The sequence below is a fragment of the Lissotriton helveticus genome, chromosome 3_1 (assembly GCF_964261635.1).
Source record: "Lissotriton helveticus chromosome 3_1, aLisHel1.1, whole genome shotgun sequence".
Lineage (NCBI taxonomy): Eukaryota > Metazoa > Chordata > Amphibia > Caudata > Salamandridae > Lissotriton > Lissotriton helveticus.
In genome coordinates, this window is record NC_136061.1 from 1,203,920,980 (window position 1) to 1,203,942,116 (window position 21,137).

The 21,137-nt window shown below is 48.1% G+C and overlaps 1 protein-coding gene across 3 annotated transcripts in view; it reads left to right on the forward strand.

Moving 5' to 3' along the window:
* The window catches only part of SIK3 (SIK family kinase 3), a 739,490-nt gene that overhangs the window by 519,843 nt on the left and 198,510 nt on the right, over window positions 1–21,137 (forward strand). For all 3 annotated transcript variants that reach the window (XM_078681850.1, XM_078681849.1, XM_078681848.1), the window contains exons 7-8: window positions 12,416–12,534; window positions 12,749–12,859. In XM_078681850.1, the coding sequence (XP_078537976.1) occupies window positions 12,416–12,534; window positions 12,749–12,859 (230 nt within the window). The remainder of the gene's footprint in view (window positions 1–12,415; window positions 12,535–12,748; window positions 12,860–21,137) is intronic.

Sequence of the window (21,137 nt, forward strand, 5' to 3'; positions counted from 1 at the left end):
TGTGACTGAATCCAAATACTAAACTACACTTTTCTTCAAAATATCCAAAATGTTCCTTCCCATTCAAACAAACTATAAACTCTTTAAATTATGGGTGGTTTCCAACGTATATCTCATGCCCTGATGTCCATAGTTCTCCTATTCTATTTCTACTACTGCTTTAATGCTAAAGCCTTACAGGCATTAGAGGTACATGCCTTATGTCAGTATATAAACCATCAAGAGTTTGTGAATTTAGCCCCATAATTTCTCTGCTGAACTCATGAAGTTTGTCAAAACTCTCATTAAATTCTTCAGCCTTCAATTAAATGTCACTTACACTCTATTAAACATCCTGGTCTTCCACTCTTGATGTAGTGGCTGGGCCCTAAAATCAGGGCTACATTACTTTTTCTTGGTCATGTGTCACTGAAAGACATTTGTAATGCTGTAACATGATCAGCAGAACACGTGATTAACGCTCACTGTACAGGAGATATTTGAGCAAAAAGTGACACTGTAGCAGATCAGACTATTTTGAAACATTCATTTGGTACTGCTCCACTGCACTAGGGAATAATACAACTACATAATCAGTGCACAGGATGTGACTCTGGAAGAGATGTCACTCTGTAAAAGATACCAGTTAAATATCTGTTAGTATGGTTTTGCAGTTTGATATTCTTCTAGATGCACATGTGGCCATCCCACCTCTTTTAGGAAAGATTATCGCGCATTTCTAACGCGCTCCTTGACTCCTGCATTACATGCGTGCAGCGCTATTGACATTTTAAACTTTTACCGCTTCTGCGCTTTTTTTGTCATTTATATTTCTTTGCTCTGTTTTTACCTTGATAATATTGTCCACAGACTTGCACATTAAATTGGGCCCCCCACCGCTTGTAGAGCGGAGTCCCTCGTGTTATTTCCTCCCTTACTGGTGACGCTTGGCCGCCATATTGGGGGTGCTGGTTCTCAGCGCGCCACCTCTAGCAGCGCTCTAGTGCTCCGTTTGGAGAACAGGTGAGGCTGTATTTAAAGCTCACTTATCCCGCGCAGCGGTGACGCGCAGCGGTAGCGCCTGACTCGCGCCTGAGTCGAGCCAGAGTCTGCCCGTCTGCGCCCGTCAGCGCTTAGGAAGTGCGGCGTGCGGCAGTAAACTCTCTTCCTCGCTATGGCCTCCTCCACCATCAGGTATGCTAGAGCGGATTTATTGGCTATACGGGACCAACTTTCCATTTGTCCTCTTTCGCTCGTTGCGCCGCTAAGGGGTCCTTACCGGTGCACTCATTGTTGTTGGTGCCTGCCTCCCCCTTCTCGCATATGTTCCTTAGAAACTTCAGGCCGTCGGATCAACGTGTCTGGGGTGAATACTGTTAGCATATACAGCCTAAATGTCCGATCTCTGGTCAAGCATCAGGCGGAGATCTTTGATATTGTGACTAATGATTCCCCGGATGTGTTCTTCATGACCGAGACCTGGCTTCAGGATGCGGATATTGCGATTCTAAATCTTGCTTTCCCCCCTGACTACACCGTGGTCACTCTTAACCGCGGTTCGAAGTGAAGTAGTGTGGCTCACTGGTTAGAGGCGGTTAGAGGCGGCAGACCCGAGAGCAGAGGACGGCCCGGGACCAGGGTTCGATTCCCAGCGCGGCAGGTTTCTGGACCAGGGTCAGCGGACTCAATAATTCTCTCGCCTCGGTGCCCACTCTGATCAGCGATCACACTCGGCAACTCTGGGCATTAGCTTGCCTCATCTTCACTAACGGCCCCACCAGACTGCCGGGGATGCCTGGTCTCACCCTGGAGATACCCATTAAGGGACCATCTCTCAGGGAAGCCAGGAAGGGTTTCGCAGCGGTCGAAGCGCCTTGGGACCCTACGGGTAAGTAGTGCGCTATATAAATGCATATACATACATACATACATACATTCGAGAGGGGGTGGTATTGCGATGGCAGTGAAACGTTGTTTTCCCTGCGAATGGAAAGAACTAAAACTCCCGGGCTGTGAGTGTGCCCGTTTTAGAATCTCTTTTTCTCATTGTTATAGCCTCTCAGGTCTCCTTATATACCGGCCTCCGGGCTGCGATGCCGCCTTTAGGGCCGCTCTCCCGGACGTCATTAGCATAGAAGCCCTTTGCTGTGCGAATTTTAATGTGGTAGGCGATCTCAACCTACATTTTGACTGTATATCTCAACCTGCTATTAAGAGCTGCCTTGCCGATCTAGAAGCTTTGCAGCTCTCACAAAGAGTGACGACCCCCACCCACTCAGGCGGGCACATATTGGACCCGTTCTTTACCACCTTGGAGGACATAACTATGTGCCCACCGGTCCAGTTGTTATGGACGGATCACTTGTTGGTGAAGGCATCGATTTTGGTGACAGACCCTATTTTTGTGGCACAGAACAAAACCTCTTTTTCTCGCCAGTGGAGTAAATTAAAATTAGAAGACTTTTACTCTCTACTAGAAAATACACCCTTACCTACCTCTTTGGATGTTGACTGTGGGTATGACTTATTCTGTAATTGGATTGGAACGGCCTTGGATTCTTTTATTCCTCTGGTTCGTTCCAAGTGTCGTACCAAGACCCATAGCCCGTGGTACGATGAGACCTTGGTGTCTCTTAAAAGAGAGTGTAGGCAAGCAGAAAGGCAATGGAGGAAAGCCTATGATCCTGTGCGCAAAACCTGCTACCTCACTTTATCCAAGGCTTATCATAGAGCGGTCTGTCGGACGCGTGCCGCTTATTATGCGCAGGAGTTTCAGAACAGCCCTAACCCCTCTAAACTAATCTTCAAGGTCCTAAAAGACCTGACGACTAAGAGGTCTTCGGCAGCAGAAATTTGCACAGACCATCATTGCGAGAGTCTGGCCTCTTTCTTTGTCCAAAAGGTGCAAGCAATCTATCGTACCTTTCCAACCACCGTGCACCACTTGGACTCAGATGTCTGTCCAAAGGGAAATGCTATGACCCTGGATATGCTGGCCCCCCTTTCTGAGGAGGGTTTTGCTTTTTTGAGCCAAAAAATTAAATCTGGCTCTCCTGCAGACCCCCTCATACCGATTCAGTTTAAAAACATGCAGGCAACATGTCGCTCACCTTTGTTGGCCCTCATCAACAAGTCTTTGACCTCAGGGATGGTGCCCACCAAGTGGAAGGAAGCGGTAGTTACACCCATCTTAAAAAAGCCTACTCTAGATCCTAAAAAACCCGAGAATTATCGCCCCATCTCACTGCTGCCGTGGCCTGCTAAAGTTACCGAAGCCCACGTGAATAGGATCCTGGCCGATCATCTTGCCAAAGCTAACATCTTGGATCCCACGCAAAATGGATTTCGTACAGGCCACAGCACAGAGACTGCCTTGCTATACATGGTCAAACATCTGCGCTCTGTGCTGGATACCGGACGAACAGCGGCACTCCTGTTGTTAGATCTGAGTGCCGCCTTCGATACGGTATCCCACGAGACCTTGTTGCGGCGGTTAGAGGATGCTGGGGTCAGGGGTTTGGCTCTAGGGTGGTTCCGCTCCTTCCTTTCCAACAGATCTTTTCAGGTTGCGATACCACCTGGTAAATCCACCTCTCACCCGCTCACTTTGGGAGTTCCACAGGGATCATCTCTGAGCCCCACTCTTTTTAACCTATATGTGAGTCCGCTGGCTGCGGTAGTCAAACGCTGGGGCCTGACAATGGTTTCCTATGCGGACGACACGCAGCTGGCGGTCACACTAAGTGAGGACTCAGCTGTGGACGCCCTTAACTTTTGTGAGGGGCTACGTGCGGTGGCCAATTGGATGAACCAAAATTGTCTCCAATTGAACACAAAGAAGACCGAGGTGATGGTGGTTGGGAAGCAACCTGGATGGTGGAACGACAACTGGTGGCCCCTCGAACTAGGAATGATTCCATCTCCCGTTATGGAGATAAAAAATCTCGGAGTATGGTTGGACACCACACTGAGTTTTACTTGCCAAACTAAGAGGGTGGCTGCCTCCTGTTTCGGCATTATCAGGGGTCTCAGGCCGGTGCTTAAGTTCTTCGATGCCCCTACTAGACAGCTCGTGGTTCAGGCCTCTGTGCTGTCTAGGATAGATTATGCCAGTGCCCTATTAGCAGGTACGAACAAGGCAGAACTCATGCGGCTGCAACGAGTGCAGAATGCCGCCGCAAGAGCGGTACTAGGGTTGCCCAAACGCTGCTCAGTGTCCAGAGCATTGCAATCGCTCCATTGGTTGCCTGTTGCTCGTCGGATCGAGTTTAAGGTGCTTTGCCTAGCTTTTAAAATTTTGAAGGGTACGGCTCCACCTATTCTGATGAACTTACTGACCCCATATGTTCCCTTTCGATCCTTGAGATCGATGTGTCAGAATTTGTCTGTTGTCCCACGCTTTCTGTTGAGCAGGATGGGTGGCCGCTCCTTTCGAGTAGTGGCGGCCAAATTGTGGAACTCTCTTCCCAGTGAAATTCGAGCTATGGAGGATCTATTTCTATTCAGACGCGCCATTAAAACCTTTCTTTTTAATTAATATTTCTTGATTCAGTTGCGCTCTGTGATGTTGTGTATACCTTTCCTGGCGCCAGGACGCCCCTTTGCTGGGGCAGCTGTGCGCGGTACAAAAACCAATAACATAACATAACATAACATAACCTCGCCAGTGATCGAGCAAGTACTCCAAAAAAGAAAAAGGAATAGTATATTGAAGTCACTTGCATGGGTTTTGTAGGCAAACGGTCAGTGTTGTGGCGAGTAATGAGGCTCCACCCCGACAACCAAAAGAAAGAAAAAAAAATACTAAAAAGTCTTCCAAACCCAACTTCTAGAGGGTGGAATTATGCAAAAGACAGTGAATCTAGAAGAATTTCAAGCCGCAAAGCCATAACTACAGATCGGTAACTGGTGTTTTTTCCTCTGTTAAGGCAAGATACAGGAAGAAAATGTCTCCTTTCATTTTACTCTTTTAAAACCGTACAGTGGAGGTTGTCTAGTTATCTGTACTACTCCATTTGGTTTAAACATACCTTTAATTTTCCACTGTTTTTGGCATTTATTTTATGCATTTTTATTAAAAGATAAAAACCATCAAGAACATGTTTTCTTTAAATTGGCGTTGTATTTGCTTGGGTTGGAGAAATGTATCCTCCCAATTCATCAGCTTTTCGGGTATCCTCTTATTGGCCAGAGGTATTCAGTATTGATGATTTTAATGAAGACACCATTTATTAAGGTCCGCTACTAAGGGTAAATAGCTTTTACTCCATGCCAATCTCACTGGGTTGGACATTGTCTTCTGGCAGCTACAGAATTGTTTTCAACTTTTTCACTTAATGTTCCAGTTCCTGGGGGCTTGGCTTAGCCAGCTGCAAGATGGCTGCACTTTGAGTGGGCTCTGCCGGCCAAGCCGATTATCCGTCAAAAATCCTGCAGACTTCCCCATCGCTGACACCATGCCATCCTCACTTACCTCGCCCTGGGGCACTGCCTGATCCGACTTTCGGCCCTCTACGACACCTCTGAGACTAGTTCTGCCGTTGGACCTAGGCCTCGGATCCAGGCTTCTCTGCTGGCGTGGCCTGGCCTTCCTGCTACCCCTCGTTGGCGGCCTCCTGTGACCGGAGCCTCGACCTGTGCACAGCCTTCACTTCTCGACCGCCGGAGCCGGTGAGTGCTGCCGCTGTGGGAGCGCGCGAGCCGTACCGTCCGGCCCTGGCCTTCTCTTTGCGGGCGCCATTTTAACTACTGGCGCTCACCACGATGGACTACCTCCACCGGGCCTCACGACTTGGGCGGCATGCTCCCTGCCACTCGTTGTCCCCCTCTGGTTCGGCCCACCGGCGCTCCGCTGCTGCTTCTGGGTTCGTTTTTACTGCCCTTCGACTCCGACCTCTCGGCTGTCCGCCTAGCAGCACCGCCTGGCGGCCGGCTCTTCACGGCCATCATCCCGACTGGCGGTCAGCCCTGGGCCTTACGGTGGCCGCCACGTATCCTCTGCCTATTGGCGCCGGTGACCGCGCCTGACGTCCACCATGACCTTCCTGTTGGGCTCGGCTGGGGGCCGTTCTTGTTGGCGCCCCGGCACTCTGCCACCTGGACACTGCCCCGGCGGCCATTCTGCCCATCACACTCCTGCGGCGGCCCGCTGGGGGGCCCGTCTGCTCTTCGTCTCCAACCGGTCCAGGTAGGCGCCGCTGCTGTGGGGGCTTCCGCTGCGGGGTTGGGGGCATGCGAGCCGTGCCGTGGGGCCTCATCTTTCATCATGGCTGCTGGGGTATCCCAGTAGTTTCTCCACCCACTGGTCTCATTGCACTCGCCCGCGCTGGGGTCTGGACTCCCCCATGTCTCCCCGCTGCAAACGACCCCCCCCCCCCGGCTTCGCACTTTTCTGCGTCGCCTGAGGTCGTGGCTGGTACTGCTGGGACCACTCCTAACCAGGCAGCACCTAACTCTGCGGGCTCCCTGCACCACCTCGCCGGTCCGGTTGCCCTACCGCACCGCCTTCCTCGCCATTCCTCTGTGGGACCCGTGGACCTGCTGGGCACCTGTTGCAACCCGCCATCGTGGGGGTTGTCACCTGAGGTTTCCTCGCCGCACCCCGCATCTGGCCTGGCCGCCGCCTGCCTATTGAGGGCCTGCACTATTGCCTCCTTGCCCTGAACGCCTGTTTTACCCATTTTTCACCTGGGCGCTGCCACCTTGCCCCATAGCTGCGGCCTCCCTCCTGTTGCCGAACTGCTTCCCTCACCTGCCTCTGCCCGGCCATGGGGAAGACCGATCCCAAACGACCAAAGATCGCCTTCGATCAACGCCGGCAAACACGCCAGGATGGTGCGGTCACTGATGGGTGTGACCCTACCGGCCCTACAAAGAAGGCCTCAACACGGGAGGATGATCTTAAGTCCATCATGTTGGAAGTCAAATCCACAGTCACAGGCATTGCGGCCCGGCTTGAACAGCTGTTGTCTCGTCTTGACACTTTCAAGGCCCGTGTGGGCTCTCATGACGCTCGCCTGCTTCATGTTGAAACAAGGGTCTCTGATGCTGAAGATCGCCACTCAGGATCGGCAAAAGCTTCCTCAGATGGATAAGATACTGGAGCTGATTCCGAACAAAATTGAGGATTTGGAGGCTCATTCCCATAGAAGCGCAACCTCTGCATCACGGGTGTGCCAGAATCCACCAATATCTCGCGAATGGAGGACTTTGTAGAACAGCTCGTCCGCGAACTTTTTGGCGATGTCCTATCCTCGGTCTTCATTGTTGAACGGACTCATCGCTCCCTCGGTCCTCGTCTCACCCAATCATTGCCAAAATCCTGAACTTCAGGGACCACAATGCCATTCTTCGAGCGGCCAGGGAGAAGGGCGAGATTCGTCATCAGGGCAACTCCTTGTCGTTCTACCCCGACCACACCATGGCGGGTGCAGGGTGACCGTCGCGAGTTACTCCCTGCGAAAGGGATCCTCCAAAAGCCTGAAGTCTCGTACTTCTTGGCATATCCCGCTAAACTGCGAGTAAGGCAGGGCTCGAAAATGCTCGTTTTCCCGGATCCCAAGGACGCTTTGGCCTTCGCAAAGAAACTAGACCGGTCACATCGATCCTCCCCTGCTAACTCTCAAGCCACTGCTGACGGCAACTTAAGCGACAATGCCTGAACTGTAGTGCACTTTTGACTCTTTTGCTGGTTTTTCTTCACGTTGCTCAGCTACCTGTTTCGAATTGGCCCACTTTGTTCTTTTTTCTCCGTAGGGCACTTCATATCTCAACTATGCTTCTGGCTTGGTGCCTCTGATCCCCTGGTGTCCTTTCTTCTATTGTCTGCTACGACCTACGGCTTGGCCACCCTGCCTCTTTGGCAGGGGTGTATGCTGCGCGACACCATGCCTCCACGGGATGATTCCCTCCTTGGATATAGACTTCTCCCTTCCCAGTTGTGGGTCCCCGGGGTGGGTATGGGTGGTATCTCAGCCTGATTGGGGGGCAGGTGTGGGTGGTGGGGTGGGGGGTTCCTTGGGTTTGTTACCTCCTTCTGATGCCTTATTGTTTGTTTTGTCATATGCTTTTCTTTCTGGTCCCTTCATCACACGTCATCCCATTCGTACAGGTCGTTCTACTGCATGCCTCTGGTTTACTGTAATGTATCCTCATTGCACATCTGTAGCTAACTGACTTACTGGGGGTTTTGTGCTGTGGGAGCTGTTGCATCCTTACGAGGCTTTTGTTGTGATTTTGACTGTTATTTTATTGCGCTTCCAATGTTATTGCACAGTGCTTCTTCCTCTGCTACCTACAGCACCGCTCCATCCGACTGCACGAGGTTTCACCCTCGCATATGGCCCCCCACGACAGTTATTTCCTTTACATGGCACTATGACAGACACTGCTTTCTGGACCTCGAACGTCCACGGTCTTAACAACCACTGCAAGGCACGCCTGGTCCACGCCCACCTCACCCGGCATAGGGTAGACATCTGCTTCATGCAGGAGACTCACCTGCTCCCTGCGACCTCCTCCAGACTTCTTTCTAGGCATTGGTGCGAAATACACTCCTCCTTCTACTCGAACTACTCTCGGGGGCTATCCATCCTGCTGTGCAGAGGGCTTCCGTGGCAGACTTCCCTGGTAGTTATCGACCCTGGGGGTCGCTTTGTGATCCTTCATGGTACCCTTCAGGCCCATCCATTGACGCTTGCTGCACTGTATGGTCCCAATAATGACTATCCAGACTTCTTTGCACAAGTCTGGCACCACATTTCGTCCATGGGCCCTGCTGCACTCCTCGGGGGGGGGGGCGACTTTAATGTAACACTGTCCACCACATTGGATTGCTCTGGTTCTCACGCTTCTCACCCGCTCACGGTTTCACTACTAAGCTCCATTCTCACTGACAACTCCCTGTTTGACGTGTGGCGCCACACTCACCCGCGGCAGCATCATAATCGGCTCACGCGGCTGTTGGTCCCGCCTGGACCTTTGGATCACCACCCCGGACACCCTTGCTTGGCTTACCTCTGTTGAACACATGGCGCGCACCCTCTCAGATCATGCTCCTGTCTGCCTATGTCTGCGCCTCCCTCACTCCCCGCTGCCTCCCTTACTCCCGGGATCCCAAACCTGACATGCTAGCTCAGATCTGGGGGAAGCTCACAGTTTTCCTTGACGAGGCCAACAGAGAACTCACATTTCTCGGCAGGGATGCGTGGGCACGCCGCTTTGGTGAGGGCGACCGCCCTGGTAAGACTCTCGCTAACCTCCTCCTCCCGCCTCGCACTGCATCCTATATAACCGCCCTTCAGGGTGGAGACCCTGACAGAACCACCTCCCATGAGGAAATCAAAGCGTGATTCACTGCATTTTAAACACAACTTTACATGGCCGGATCTGTGCCCACGCGAGAGGTTCTCGATCAATACTTTGGCATCCTTCAGCTTCTTTAGCTTGGTAACCCTCATCAGGAATTCCTTGATGAGCCCTTCTCTAAAGAAGAAATTCTTGCCGCTATCAATGGCATTCCTGGTGACAAGGCCCCCAGCTCGGACGGCCTGCCAGTCTCCTTCTATAAGTCCTTTGGCACCCTTCTGGTCCCGCACTTAGCTGCCATGTACAACGAATCCTATGAGAATGGTCAATTTCCCCCCTCGCTCTGCGAAGCTCTACTTACTCTACTCCTAAAGCCGGATAAACCCCCTGAGCTGCGAGACTCCTATCGTCCCTTGTCATTGATCAATATGCATAATAATATCTTAACCAAGTTACTAGCCTTCTCACCCTCATGCCGCTCATTGCCCTCCCGGACCAGTCCGGATTCATTCCCGGCCGCCGGACCTATTTCAATCTCCGGACCATCTTCTCCGTCCCCATCAAATTAACCTGTCGCTCCCGGCAGTGGCAGCGCTGCTTGACATCACCAAAGCCTTCGATACCTTAGAGTGGCCCTTCCTAGCCATCTCCTCCCCCGCTTGGGCGTCAGGCCAGTCTTCACTCGTAAAATATTACTTCTCTATACCATCCCCACTGGCCGCCTCCGGATTAACGATTAAATATCTGAGCCCATCTCCATCGAGCTTGGTACTAGGCAAGGGTGCCCGCTGTCACCCATGCTTTTTGCCATCGCAATGGAACCCCTTGCAGCTAGACTTCGACAGCACCACACCCAGAGAGGCCTCGGCTTTGTGGCTCACGCTCTCATAGTCTCCATGTACGCGGACAACTTTACTCTTTATGTCCGCAATCCTCAGGAGAACCTCAGCCCTCTGGTTCATGAGATGATACGGTTTGGGGGCTACTCCGGCATCCAGGTCAACTGGAATAAGTCTCTGCTTTTCCCCCTCACTGATGCCACGGTGCCTTTCACTCTGGATTACCCCTTGGTGTGGGCGTCGGGTCCCACTAGATACTTAGACATCTGGCTGGGTAGGGACGTGGATGAACTTTGGTGAGCTAACTTTGGCCGCGCCGTGGACTGTTTCGAGTCCAAGATTCCCCTCTGGATCTGGTTGCCCTTGTCTCTGGCCGATCGCACAGCCATTGTCAAGATGGTGGCACTCCCGAGGTTTTTATACCTATTGGTCAATATTCCCATCCCCCTCACTGCCCACTTTTTTTGCAAAGTCCGCTATTTGCTCATTACTCTGGTCTGGGCATGTCGACAGCCCAGGTTTGCATATAATATTCTCACCCTCCCAATGTCGTGTGGCCGCCTTGGTGCCCTGATTTTAAACTTTATGCCCTTAGTGCCCAGGCCAGTTTTCTTCATTTCTGGCTCCACACCACTCCTTTTCAGCCACATGTTGCGGTGGAGACTGACCTTGCTGCCCCGTGGCCGCTCACAACTGCCTTGTTCGCCCTGGCGAAACTCCCACGCACTGAGATCGATACGGTGGAGACCTTGCTCTGGGCCTGGGATGGGCTCCGTAAATTTTCCGGCTCTGATATGCTTTCCGCAAATGCTATGCCTATTGCTCATCATCCGGCTTTCCCTGCGCTCCAGACTTCTGGGATGGTTAAACATGCCACCCGCTTAGAGCTTTCCCCAGTGTCGGACCTCTACCCTGGGGACACATTCTTCTCACTTGCTGCCGACTCCGGCCCCATAACACTCTGCTTTATTATCAACTCAGGGCTTGCTGCAGGGAGCTTTACTCCTCGTTCCCCCAGCCTCCTCCTTCGATGGCCACTCTTGACCTCCTTTACACAGCCCCTTCACCCCCGAAACTAGTCACTCGCCCTCACACTGGCAGCATCTCCCATCACCACCGACCGGGCGCGTGTGGGGACCTGGGTGTCGAAATCTCTCAAGTTGACTGGCTCTATTGTTGCAATCAGATTGCACACCTATCCCCAAACTACTGTGTGCGCCTTATCCACTTCAAGTATTTACATAGGCTCTACTGGACTCCTGCCCAGTTGCACAAGATTGGACTCATCCCCGATGATGGATGGCAGCGCTGCTCTGTGGCAGACTTTTCCCACCTCGCTTGGCTGTGCCCTCAGATTTCCACATATTGGCGCGAGGTCTGCGCCGCTATTTCTGAGATCACCGCGTCGCTGGTCCAGCCCTATCCTCTGCTCTGCCTTTTAGGCTTCGTTAAATTTTGCCCAGATGCCTCCCGCCGCTTAACTGCCATGCTTCTTGTCCTCGCACGGCGTAGGGTCTCCATGTGCTGGGGTCGCAGGCTCGCACCTAAGGTCGCAGGATGCATCCCGCTGTCAGACACTCCTGTCCGACTTTTGGGACCTTATGCCAGTCAAATCACGCCCAATTGACATATGGGGTCCACTTGTGTCTTAAGTTGCAACTCTCCGCTCCCTGCGACCTCCCCTGCGCTCGTGGCCAGTGATGGTCAATGAGTAGCTTGCTCCCCGGCTCACACATCCTTCTGCTCCGTTAGCCTCTCTCCCCTACTCCAGGTGATCTTTCCGTGGTTCACTCTACTACCCTTGTGCTCCCACGATATATCTCCTCTGTATTGATTCCATGTGATACATGTTCGAGGTAACCTCTGCTGCAATATACTGTATGCCTGTATATAATGTCTTGATACGGTGCAATCTTGTAACCTTGCTGTGCAACTTTGTTCAAGAAAGGTTTTTGAAAAATCAAAAAAAAAAGTTCCAGTTCCCAGCATTAGGTATCAATAGAGTGAAAACCAAAGCCTGACATACCAATCTACATTCTGTGCTACCAGAAAGTAACTTATGGCCCTTAAACTCAGAAGCAAAATTGCAATGACTTCTAATGATGCCATCGAACGAATTTGTCCTCTCTTTTGTTTCTTAGCCCATTTCATTGATAGTAGTTTTGTATCTCTGATGAAGTTTAAGATCAAATGGAAGACCAGGAGAATGTTCATGGTCTCCTTCCTGTCACAGTTGAGTCTGTTGTCATTTTCAATGAACAGTGTCTGGGAACTCTCCTATTATTTTGCAGAATGTGAGCACTTGATTCGGCACATGCTGGTCCTAGAGCCAACAAAGCGACTATCCATGGAGCAGATTTGCAAACACAAGTGGATGAAGCTTGGGGATCCTGATCCTGAATTCGAAAGGGTAAGCAGGCTACAACTTATGTCCGCTGGCACAGTGTTTGCCTATGATGTGCTTGATGAGGGTGCTATTGATAGTGTATGATCATTTACGGTGCAGTCGGAGTCTGGTTTCTGGGTGTGTGCGGCGTGTCTTACTTTAGAAACAGCAGTGCTTTAATGACCAGTAATATTTTGTTCCTGAGGGTAACCTTTGTCTCCCTTCTCTGCATGAGCAGCTCATTTCTGAGGGTCAACATCTCAAGATGGAGCGGCGCATGGAGCCCTTAAATGAGCAAGTGCTGCTGGCCATGGTGGAGATGGGGCTGGACAGGGAACGCACACTGCAGGTAACACTGTCCAGACAATGTGCGAAGGGGCAGGGTTGTCTGTGAATGCCGTATAAAAGGGGTTGTTATTACTAGAGGTCAACGTATCCCCCCAAACTTTCAGTCTTTTAGACTTGCAAGGTAACCGTTTGCTAACTTTCCACCAAGCCTTTTTCAAAAACCACGTATTCTTTTGCTGCGCTGTATCTCTAGCCATAACAAGCCTTCATATGACAATGTGTGCTCAGTGCCTCCTTTTCTGATGTCTCAGATTGAACCTGCCCCTCTCCTGCTATGCGAGTGCTGCCTGATGTCCCCAGCAGTGACTAAAATACCATTGCTTTTTTTGTGCTTTTTTTAAACTGTTGATTGGAAAATCAGGGATGTCTGTTATTCAATCAGACAGTTTGAACCATAAAGAGAATTCAAGCCTCTTGCCTCATCCTGCTGGTGATAGGCTGGTCTCAGACTATTACTATGGGAAAAGGGGTGGACGTGGTCAGTGGAAAATGTCAGACCAGCCAATGATTAAAAATATGAAAATAATATTTTGCACAGATGCAGTTACATTGAAATTAGAGCTCACAAAAAGGTTATAAAAAAGAATGTGAAATTAAGCACATGAATATATTACCAAACCCCCTGTAATACAAAAGGCATTCTTTATTTTGAGAGATTTGAATAGCAAAGATAAAACTTCAAAAGCAGCAGTGAATCCTTTACAAGCAATTTCTGTTGCCGAAACTCAAGGGTAATTGAAAAGGGCCTTATTGATTTATTTAAACTGGTACGAAGTAGATACAAAATTAAGTATGGTGCTGTTGCATGGTATGCAGTAGTGCCCCCCTTGGCCCCATCTTCCCGAACTGTGAGTATCTGTAAACCTCCTTTTTGGAGTTGAGGTCCAGCATCACACTAATCCAGTGTTTGTGCGAGGCCTAAACCTACTCTTGATTTATGATGGGTTCTGACCATATCCTCAACCCGATGGGACGTACCAAGCGAACCTTCGTAGTGACAGCAGGACTACTGTCCCTGTCACACGTTTCACTCGTATAGCATGGAGGTGACAGCATACAGTTTTTTTTATAGTAAGTTTACCTGTGTCAGGTGAATGGGATCCTACTGTCCCATTTACCCAAAGTTTCTAGCGCTGAGATCCCGTAACATATGCATGTATGCTAGTGTCAGTCAGTCAGTCAGAATACTTTATTTCGATAAATGAATATCATAAAAAGACAATGGTACAAAGCGAAACTTACATTGAATACATTATTTATACCTACTAAAATCAGGACTATTAAGCCAATTAAAAAGGTGTTCTCAGCACTTTCATAGAATTAAAATCACAATAAATAAATAAGATAAAAACAATACATCTAAAAACATCACCCAATTCAGATGCCCTAGCAATCAGTTTTTCGGTGAAAGCATCCTTATAAGACACGTCCCTAAACGTTTAAATACCATTGATCATTCTCTTTTTCTTGGATCTAACGACACTCACTAAGAAGCTAGCGACATGAAAAGTGGTCCGGGGGGTCTCTAATAATTGCAAGTAAAGATGAGCAGGCTTTACCTGCAAAAACCCCGCCTCCCTAAGTATTGGGACCAAAAATGTCATTCTAGGTTCCGTAAAGTGCCCACAGAACATCACAAAATGCAATGTATTCTGTAAAGAAAAATTATTGCATGAGCACAGCATTGCGTTTTCTGGGGTGCTCCATTTAGGGTAGTGACCTAGATTCAAGTGAATCAAATTAAAACGGAAGCGTGTTAAAAGAAACCTATGGTAGGGACGGTTCACCATATTAAGATACATTTCAGGGCCTGGTAAACTGGCAACCATAAGATTAGCCCTTACTGTAGGTTTTCTGAGCTCTATTTCCTCTTTCCAGGGACATCAGTTGTGCCATGGCTCCTTTAACTTGTATAATGTCCCTGGATGTTATTATCTCCGGGGAGGAGAAAAGCTCCGGTCTTCCTAATTTAGAAAAGCTATTTTTAATATAAGTCAACCACTGAATCTTGCTGTGATTTTCAAGTAGGAGACAGTCTTTCCTGATAATATGGTTCAAGGAGATTTCCTGGTTCAACCAGGTTTTCATCCAACATATTACAGGAGCCATTCTTATCATGTCAGAGATGAACCCTACCCCCAATTCAGAGTGAATGGTATATGAGGGAACGGACTGTGGGACTGATAGAACTGACCTCAAAAATTTATTTTCTGTCACCTGTAGGGAGTTCAGGGTACTATAGCCACATATTGAGCTACCATAGGTCGCTGCTACGATGCATTTCGCTTTATATATCTTCATCAGTGCAGCAATGGGTTTTGCCCACAATTTGTTTGAGAATCCCTGGAGTGCAGAAGTTGTTCTAGCAAGAGAAATATTTCTACTTTTAAGTTGCAGGCCCCAATTCCCCTTCTCGTCGAAAATAATCCCAAGGTAGGGAAATGTGGGCACTCTACGTAGTTCTTCTTCGCAACAGTAGAAGGTTTTAAGTTGCTTCTTCCTGCAGCACCTCCCTGTGATCATGATTTGTGACTTTTTTGCATTTATTTTAAGATCCAGAGATCCCATAAAATTTCCAAAGGCATCTAACAGCCGTTGAAGTCCGACCCCCGTCCGTGAAAGAAGGACAGCATCGTCCGCATATAGGAGAACTGGAATACCAAGTTCCCCTATACGCGGTATATCAAGGGTTGCCTCCTTTAATGCAGATTCTAGGGCATTGATATATGCCGTAAAAAGAAGGGTGGCCAGGATACATCCTTGCCTGACCCCCCCGTTCTGAATTAAAATGGCTAGAACATCGCCCCTCTGTGGTGACCCGGACAGATGCCAGTAGTCCCGAATGTAGGTCCGCCAAGAGATTAACTAGGGCCCGATCTATTCCCATATCAAGTAAGATTTGCCATAGCTTAGACCTATTTACGAGGTCAAACGCTGACGAGAGGTCCATGAACCCCAGATACATTGACCCCTCTTTGGCCTTAGTGTATTTATCTAAAAGCAATTGCAAATTAAGACACTGGTCTAATGTACTTCTTTTTGATCTGAACCCATATTGCAGGTTTGACAGGACCCCTCTGTCGTTGAGCCAGACCGTTAGTTTGTGCAGAATAACACGTCCTAAAATTTTTACTGAGGAATCTATTAGGGAGATAGGTCTATAACAGGAGGGATCCTGCCTATCTCCTTTCTTAAATACTGGAATAATGATTGATTTTTTCCAGGACTCCGGTATATTATTTTGTTTCAGGGCGTTGAAAACACTACACAGAATTTTGGACCAAAATTTTGGCGCACATTTAAAAACATCTGAAGGAACCCCATCGGGACCTGGGGCCTTGTTTTTTAAGGTCTGTTCAATCGCTCTTTCAACCTCTTTCTCTTCAAAGATCACGTGAAGGCCCTCAGAGCTAGAGAAAATATGAATCTGCTGTATTTTCAGATGTGGGGTTGAATAGATATTGACACCAACAAAAATCAACAGAGAGTCTGCACCCACTAACAAAGTACCCAAAAACAAATACAAGATACTAAGGAAAGATTTCTCATAAATGAGTTCCCATCAGTACACCATCGAGACCGCCCTTCATCATCTGGGATCTCTTTTGACACTTATGCCTACTGCTGTTAGAGGTGAAAAAACCTGCACTGGCCTGTTAACAAGCCATGTACCAGGAAAAACCACAGCAATTGTATAGGATGTGAAAGAAGGCGTGTCTGGTGGAATACTGAATAGCAGTGCAGTGAAAAAGTGTGGGTGAAAAGAATAAGAAAAGGGGTTCTAAAATTAGGTAGTGTTCAGGGACAACAAATTTAATAACCACCGTCACACTCCTAAATCAATAAAAACAGTGCAAATAAGTGGCGTAACAAATAACCACTTAGTAGATGTATAAGGTCGACATGTTTCTGCAGTCTAAAAGAGTCTCGAGATCTCCTGCTGCTTCCTCAGGACCAAATTGTGCTACTGCTAGATAAGATCAAAAGGATCAAAGATAAATAAACCATATCACCTGAATAGTGTAGGTAACTGTGTAAACATCTTCCCATCCTAAATATAAGAAGAGAACGTGTAAGTATTCAAAAATAACAGGGTACAGTGTGAGGTATATACATAGCATGCAAATTGTGCATACAAAAACATATAAAGCCAGTCACGTATAATTAATGACCGGCACAGGGACTGTCTAAGTCAGTCACCACTCAACAAATTGTGAGTATCCAACATAGGTTCACTCACCCACTCGATGGGAAGGAAAAGCCCCACCTCACCTGGCGCGAGCTCAGGTAGATGGATGCACCGCACTACAAAGAAGATAACACAAATAATCATTGATGTAAATAGCACCTGCTGGTACTCCCAGGCAAACCAGTCCTAACATGCGCCACCTCTAGTGCCAAACAACACAAACCAAGCAGTCAACAATCTGGCTGATTACATCTCTGATTACAAAGAGTGTGTTCAAAGGAGCTGTAAGCTGCCACAGCCACTCATTCAGGATTACAGCATATTAGGCGCGATAGCAGCGTAGTTATGCTCACAACTGTTATCCCTGGTGCTGCACCTTCAAACGTTAGCCCTACTCCACATTAGTCTTAGGGCAGAAACGCTTCAATGTATTAAATGTGAGGGCTATAGGCACTCGTTTCTGTCCCCAGCCGTTTTCGTGAACAGACGGCGAGATTGTGCTTGCTAGTTCAATCCCTCCCGCTGCGCACCCAATTAGCCTCATTCTGATTCTACAATGAAGTTTACAAACAAATAAATAAATAAATGCAGGACAGCTCACCTATCCGTCGGTACACCGGTCGTCCCTCCAAGCTCTGTCTTGGGGAGGAACCGACTCGGTGTACCGGGAGGTGTAGATGTAAACAGCCTGCTTCCGCGTCAGGCTGGGGGCGTGTGCGGACGTCCGCCTGCCGCGGTGACATCACCCGCAGCGCGACCTGCGCACTTTGCCATTAGGGAAATGTAGTTTAACAGGCATTTTGCAGGCATAATAGTAGGTTCGAATCCCGGCCGGGATCCACATTACCGCCTGGTGAAATGGGTCTTAATAAATTCTGCCTTTATGGTCATGATAGCCCAATTCTAATAGTGCTTAGAATTGGGCTATCATGACCATAAAGGCAGAATTTATTAAGACCCATTTCACCAGGCGGTAATGTGGATCCCGGCCGGGATTCGAACCTACTATTATGCCTGCAAAATGCCTGTTAAACTACATTTCCCTAATGGCAAAGCGCGCAGGTCGCGCTGCGGGTGATGTCACCGCGGCAGGCGGACGTCCGCACACGCCCCCAGCCTGACGCGGAAGCAGGCTGTTTACATCTACACCTCCCGGTACACCGAGTCGGTTCCTCCCCAAGACAGAGCTTGGAGGGACGACCGGTGTACCGACGGATAGGTGAGCTGTCCTGCATTTATTTATTTATTTGTTTGTAAACTTCATTGTAGAATCAGAATGAGGCTAATTGGGTGCGCAGCGGGAGGGATTGAACTAGCAAGCACAATCTCGCCGTCTGTTCACGAAAACGGCTGGGGACAGAAACGAGTGCCTATAGCTCTCACATTTAATACATTGAAGCGTTTCTGCCCTAAGACTAATGTGGAGTATGGCTAACGTTTGAAGGTGCAGCACCAGGGATAACAGTTGTGAGCATAACTACGCTGCTATCGCGCCTAATATGCTGTAATCCTGAATGAGTGGCTGTGGCAGCTTACAGCTCCTTTGAACACACTCTTTGTAATCAGAGATGTAATCAGCCAGATTGTTGACTGCTTGGTTTGTGTTGTTTGGCGCTAGAGGTGGCGCATGTTAGGACTGGTTTGCCTGGGAGTACCAGCAGGTGCTATTTACATCAATGATTATTTGTGTTATCTTCTTTGTAGTGCGGTGCATCCATCTACCTGAGCTCGCGCCAGGTGAGGTGGGGCTTTTCCTTCCCATCGAGTGGGTGAGTGAACCTATGTTGGATACTCACAATTTGTTGAGTGGTGACTGACTTAGACAGTCCCTGTGCCGGTCATTAATTATACGTGACTGGCTTTATATGTTTTTGTATGCACAATTTGCATGCTATGTATATACCTCACACTGTTCCCTGTTATTTTTGAATACTTACACGTTCTCTTCTTATATTTAGGATGGGAAGATGTTTACACAGTTACCTACACTATTCAGGTGATATGGTTTATTTATCTTTGATCCTTTTGATCTTATCTAGCAGTAGCACAATTTGGTCCTGAGGAAGCAGCAGGAGATCTCGAGACTCTTTTAGACTGCAGAAACATGTCGACCTTATACATCTACTAAGTGGTTATTTGTTACGCCACTTATTTGCACTGTTTTTATTGATTTAGGAGTGTGACGGTGGTTATTAAATTTGTTGTCCCTGAACACTACCTAATTTTAGAACCCCTTTTCTTATTCTTTTCACCCACACTTTTTCACTGCACTGCTATTCAGTATTCCACCAGACACGCCTTCTTTCACATCCTATACAATTGCTGTGGTTTTTCTTGGTACATGGCTTGTTAACAGGCCAGTGCAGGTTTTTTCACCTCTAACAGCAGTAGGCATAAGTGTCAAAAGAGATCCCAGATGATGAAGGGCGGTCTCGATGGTGTACTGATGGGAACTCATTTATGAGAAATCTTTCCTTAGTATCTTGTATTTGTTTTTGGGTACTTTGTTAGTGTGTGCAGACTCTCTGTTGATTTTTGTTGGTGTCAATTCTGTTCAGGGGATTCAACAGCTAGAGTCTTTAAATTACCCCTGGGACCTCCCTTTTGTGAATAGTTGAATAGATATTCCCAAAATGTGAGATCCAGCCCTCATCCGGGATGTTTGTCTCGAGAGGAGGGTGATCCTCTGCCGAGAATAGTGGTTGATTAACGATTTTCCAGAACTTTCCACAATTTTTCAATGTCTCAGGGGCAAGTAATTGCAACCAGGCCTCTTCTTTCAACTCATTTTTTCGCTCCAAGATGGCTTTCTTATATGCGCATCTCAAGCTTACTAAAAGAGCTCTATCTTTAGGGGTAGCCTTCAGGGCCTTAAGCAGACAAGCATGTGCCCCAGAGCATTTTTTATTAAACCATCTTTTCCCATGATATCTTAGCTGTCTGGGGCCAGCGAGTAGACTTTGGTTAATTTGTCTACAGATATTATCAAAGGCGATGACCACATGGGTGTTTTGGGCCTGCTCTTCTAGGCATATGGCCACATCGTCTTCGTCTTTACCCAGTACATCTTGCAAGAAGGTTTCAGGGACTATGTTAGACCATTTTAGTCTGCGTCCGTGATCTTTAGCAGTTACATTTAGGCCTCCCTTATGTTTCGCATTTTTAAAAGTTAATACATCTATGGATATTATATCTACTGACACCAGGTTATGATCACTGAAGACCGAGACCTCAGTTTTATACAATAAAACCTTACATAATACAAAGGAAGTCATACAAATATAGTCAATAATAGTACCATCGGCTGACCCTTTGAAAGTAGGGGTCCTGAAACCCCCTTCCCCGCAGCCAGACTCATACAAATTCCATCTTGCCAGAAGTTTTTCGAGGGCCTCACCTCGTTTTGTGTGTTTAAGGTGAATAGGGGCAGAAAAAGGGGGCCCCTCCTCCTCTGTATTGGCACATTGTTGGTTGCAGGGATGGATGCTAAAGTCCCCTAAAACAAATATTTCAAAGGTATTCCCATTGCTTCTATAGTCTGACAATTTTTTTTTCAAGAAATCCTAAATTAAAACTAGTTAGCTCACTTGCACGTGCATTGTAGAAGTTAATGAATAAAATCTTAGTCAGAAGAGGATAATTTAACAATTAAACAATTTTGACATCCTGAATTACACAGAGTTAGTGTGCCCTTTAGATCAAGTTTAAACAGGCTTAGTAAACCACCCTTGGCTCTCTCTACCTGACGTACTGCAGGTTGCTAGGATAGAAAAGTGACTATACCCGTCCAAAGAGAAGCTATCAGTCAGGTCCCAGGTCTCTTGGAACGCTATGACATCAAAAGTTTTTAAATAGTCGATCCAAGTATCATTCCCAACTTTGGCCTTAATTCCTGCAATGTTCCATGTCATGATCCTGCAAGAAATATGTGAGGACTGTGTAGTATTCCTCAGGTTGTTTAGCAGTCAATCATTTTCCTCCAGGGAGGATAAGGGGGAATATCGATTGGCCAGTGGGAGTGGATAATCAGAATGATTATTTGGCCTGGGCAACCTGTAATGAAATGAGTCCAATCTGTTCACAGAATAGT